Source organism: Palaemon carinicauda, chromosome 18, assembly GCF_036898095.1.
Source record: "Palaemon carinicauda isolate YSFRI2023 chromosome 18, ASM3689809v2, whole genome shotgun sequence".
Lineage (NCBI taxonomy): Eukaryota > Metazoa > Arthropoda > Malacostraca > Decapoda > Palaemonidae > Palaemon > Palaemon carinicauda.
In genome coordinates, this window is record NC_090742.1 from 122,809,436 (window position 1) to 122,814,435 (window position 5,000).

A 5,000-nucleotide genomic window follows, 5' to 3' on the forward strand; every position below is an offset into this window, starting at 1 on the left:
GCCAAGCAACTCTATATTTGGCATCTTGACTCCTACTTGAGGCTTCCTCAAGGTCAGTATTTTGGTATAGACATTTTCCTTCAACCGTTTACTCCCCATAACAAACAGATTGATTCCAAATGTGTTGTGAAACACTTCAGGGTGTTTCGTTCGTTACGAAGTATATCGCCCCTAGGTAATAAAGAGCAAGTGTCTGGCTATATATATATATATATATATATATATATATATATATATATATATATATATATATATATATATATGTATATATATATATTTGTATATATGTGTGTGTGTGTGTGTGAGTGTTTCTTTCCGGTCATGGTCACCAGCATTGGAGGACGTACAACTATAGGTTTATCCCCGCCCTTCTGGTCTGGATGGGGGTAGTCATACACTGGTGAGACGGGATACCCCTCGAGGAAAGGGAGAGGAAGTAGGAAGGGTTCAATGTGCGTGTGCATATTGTCGGGTCACGTACACTTGTATTAGAGTATACTGGATATCCTATGAGTGAGCAATCATTACAGTAAAATGAGGTTAATGCTATATTGCAAGATGATTAAAATAATAAAATTAAATGATTTAACGTGGTTATTATAGATGATAATGAAGTTCACAGACATACTTTTCTTCAATTATGAAGTATTCTAATAAATTTGAGAAAACTCAAATGTATTTTCAGTAAGCAAATTTAGTTAAAGGGAAAATTTACAGAGGTAACAAATAGAAATAGATTTGAAAAAACTCGTTTTCTATTTCACAAAATCGAAGCGAAATAAAAATCAACAAGAAGTACTTACATCCATACGATTTCATATACTAATATATATATATATATATATATATATATATATATATATATATATATATATACATATATATATATATATATATATATATATATATATATATATACACTATATATATATATATATATATATATATATATATATATATATATATATATATATATATATACACATATATATATATATATATATATATATATATATATATATATATATAAGTAAATATTTATATATTTACACACACACACACACACACACACACATATATATATATATATATATATATATATATATATATATATATATATATATATATATATATATATATATATATACTAAATAATCCAAAGCAAAATTGGGAGGAAGCAGCCGACCCTTTAGTAGCTTTGTACGACCTGCAGGCCATTAAGAATACATCAATCAAGCAAAAAGTCAAGATCTGTATGACAGTAATAAGACCAGTGTTGATGTATGGATGGGAAACGTGGGGTCTAGGACGAAAAGAGGAAGCAAAGTTTCAGAGAAAAGAGATGAGAATTATGGGAATATCACTGCTTGAAAGATTGGAAAATGATGAAATAAGAAGAATGGAGGCGTAGTAAAGGTTACAGAGGTGATAAGTGTGTCACGACTGAGATGATGTGGGCGCGTGTTAAGGATGGAGTGAGGACGACCTCGGAGGAACCTTTTAAGGGGAGATGACCGAGAGGGAGGCAGATAATGAGATGGTGAGATAAGGTGAAAAACGTTTCAGTGGAAAAGGATGCTTTTGATAGAAGGTATTGGAGACCAGATCCCTGGATGTAGGAATAACAGTGATACAAAAGAAGGTATGCAAGAATTATACCTTATAAATAAAATTATTGAAATTATGCTCAAAACCAGAAGTGAATATGAGTGGAGAAATATAAATAGCCTATTTTTATAAACTGCAGAGGTAAATCAGTGAAAACAAGTGAGCAAGTCCTGAACGCGGACATGGTCCTCGTAGAGGACATACCTCCGCCAAGGTGACCTTGACCTTCAGGTGACCTTGACCTTCACGTGACCTTGACCTTCACGTGACCTTGACCTTCAAGTGACCTGCTTGACTTTTGACCTTCAAGTGATCTTTGTTCATTTGCCCCTGATACTTAATATGACATTGATATAATGCACCAATATGACCTTGACCTTTGACCTTTATAAATTTGAACATCACCCATGGGTTGCGCCTGGACTAGGACTTCCCTGTTGGCTTATGCAAAAGTCAGTGCTTTATTTCTGTCTCTTGATATGGCCACTTATGTCATAGTGACACCAGTGACCCCTGTGACCTTGACCTTGGGGTGACCTTGACCAAAATTTAATCAGTTCTTCCATACACATTGGGGAACTACTTGGCCAAGTTTGAAGTGATTCCGTGTAGAAATGTGGCCTCTACGTTGTCCACAGACAGACAGACAAACAGAGAAACAAACAAACAAACAAACAAACAAACCGAACCGAAAACATAACCTCCGCCGCTTGGCGGAGGTAATAAGGAAAATTGTATTGGCCTTTGAGGAAGGACGGTCCATCAGGCAAGGTTGGGGTCAGAATGCAAATGAACGCTAATTGGAAAGTAAATCACGATCAAAGACTGACGTCAATTTTCAGCATCAGTTCCGGGGAGATGGGATCAATGGTGAAGACCATAGGATAAATTGTTGAAATACTTCTATCTATATTTTCCTGTTTGGTGATTGAAATATTGCTGTTGCAGAAAAATTTGATCATCGTTGAAGGTGACAAAGGAAAAAAATAAGAAGGGAAAAAAATACATTTTAAGAGATTTATTCTACTGTATACATTTTCTGTTATTGTAATTTTCAAAAGATATATATATATATATATATATATATATATATATATATATATATATATATATATATATATGTATATATATATACATATATATACATACATATAAATATATATATATATATACATATATATATACGTACATATATATATATATATATATATATATATATATATATACATACATATATATATATATATATATATATATATATATATATATATACATATATATATATATATATATATATATATATATATATATATATATATATATATATATACATACATATATATATATATATATACATATATATATATATATATATATATATATATATATATATATATATATATATATATATATATTGAGATCCATTGAAATGACGACCCCTTGCCAAAGCTGGAAGCTGTAATTATCCAATTTTGAGTATTACACGATTCAGCAACAAATATATTTCTATAAACACTTATGTCACGTTTATTAATAAAAATCTTGCAGCATGGATCTAAAGCAATTTAGAATGAGAGAGAGAGAGAGAGAGAGAGAGAGAGAGAGAGAGAGAGAGAGAGAGAGAGAGAGATCCGAGGTTTTACATAAACCACAACTTCAAGTTTCGGTTCCACAGTCACGAGCTGCTCTCAGATATGAAATCTTTTTTTCTGAATTATATGATATACGTTTTCCTGGAAACCTAAGTTACCTGTTGTTTATCTCCACTGTCATTGCCATTAACATTTATGTTGCCAAATAGCGCAGCTTCTTGCATTTACCTTCGCTGAGATCGCATCTTTAGTGTGATCATGTTCACGGAACGTCATAAATGGAATGAATAATTTGCCTTGCTCGGATGTTTTTGTTTGTCGCTCTTATGTAAGTAAGTGTTGGTAACATAAACACAATGAAGTGGGAAAGGAGATGGAAGGAAGGATTAAAATTTTCTGCTAATCCCCCTCCAATCTATTATCTTTTTATATTTAAAGGATTAGTCAAGTGTTTGTGTCTGCATAAAAGCTTTTGTATTATATACCGATAACATTTCTTATTGCTTATCAGGGTCTAAATTACAGCAGACCTCAATGTAGACTGAGAAAGAAAATATTAAAGAAAGCATCTCGTCTCAACAACGTATTGATGAACCACCCAAATGAGATGCTTTATGGTCCTAACTCCCTTGGCTTCGAAGGGGAATACTAATCAAAACCTACCATGTCTCCCAATATATATCTGTTCTGATGAATCATAACGAATCCTAATGGGAAATTGAAGTTATAGTGACTCCGAATCGTTTGAGGTAGTGAACAAAGGAGTATATTCAGTGGAATGGGAAAAAGGAAGAAATATAAAACAAGGGGTTGTATTAAGTGGTTCAATCCATCTTTTAATTTTGTCATGCGATCTATCAGATAGATTAGATAACAAGATGGTCCTTGAATCTTTAAAAAGTAATGACATCAACAAATAGAGTAAATGATGTAAAAGGAAGAAAATGCTATTTGAATTATGTATGACCAACATGGATTACAGGATAAGCAGGAACTCGCTTTGATGCATGTAAAAATCAATGACACCGTAATGGTATACAGTGGTGACTGTAATGGTAGAAATACTGCAATGGATGGTACGCCTTTTAGTATTATACACTCGGTATAAGTGGCTTGACTTCAGTGAAGTAAAATTGGTGATATGTTTTTTTAATTATCACAAGTTATACGAAAATATTTGGGTATTTTTCTTTCTAGTGGTAAGAAGAGGACTTGTATTGCAAGGAGCCAAGATTACAAATGCTGAAAGGTAATACTATGTTGACCTATGTAATCAAATCACACAGAAACATTCTCTAAAGTGAGACGTAGCTGTGTTGCTAGCCCCCCCCCCCAACTGAATATCTAGCTCTTTTCTACATTGTAGAATTGTTCAGAAGGCAAACCGAATTTTCTCAATATGCGGGCACTTACGTCTCCATACTGTTTTAGTGCACAATGAATGAAAAACAACAAACTTAAAATATGCATAATCATCTCCATTATATAATAAAGAGTTAGAGTCTGACTAGGAAAAGGAAAGTTGGTGGAAAGGGCTGAATCTGTTTCCATATGCGTGTGTGTATGTGTGTGTATGCATATCTACCTAAATGTTTAGAAGTCATTTTTGACGGCTTTGGTAAACCAACAACAACAACAATAATAATAATAATAATAATAATAATAATAATAATAATAATAATATCTTATATCTTTACAGAATCAGTCTGTACTCTCTAATGTCATCTATGCTGTCGAGTCGTTGATGGGAAAAACTAAGCAGTGGCTCGTTCCCAAGGGGTTCACCACCACCGGGAGCAA

At 32.6% G+C, this 5,000-nt stretch overlaps 1 protein-coding gene across 1 annotated transcript in view; it reads left to right on the plus strand.

Annotated features, from left to right (window-relative positions):
* The window catches only part of LOC137657532 (protein unc-13 homolog 4B-like), a 65,579-nt gene that overhangs the window by 20,555 nt on the left and 40,024 nt on the right, over positions 1–5,000 (plus strand). The window contains 1 exon segment of the mRNA XM_068391869.1: positions 4,900–5,000. This exon segment is cut by the window's right edge and continues 142 nt beyond it. Coding sequence (XP_068247970.1) covers positions 4,900–5,000 — 101 coding nt within the window.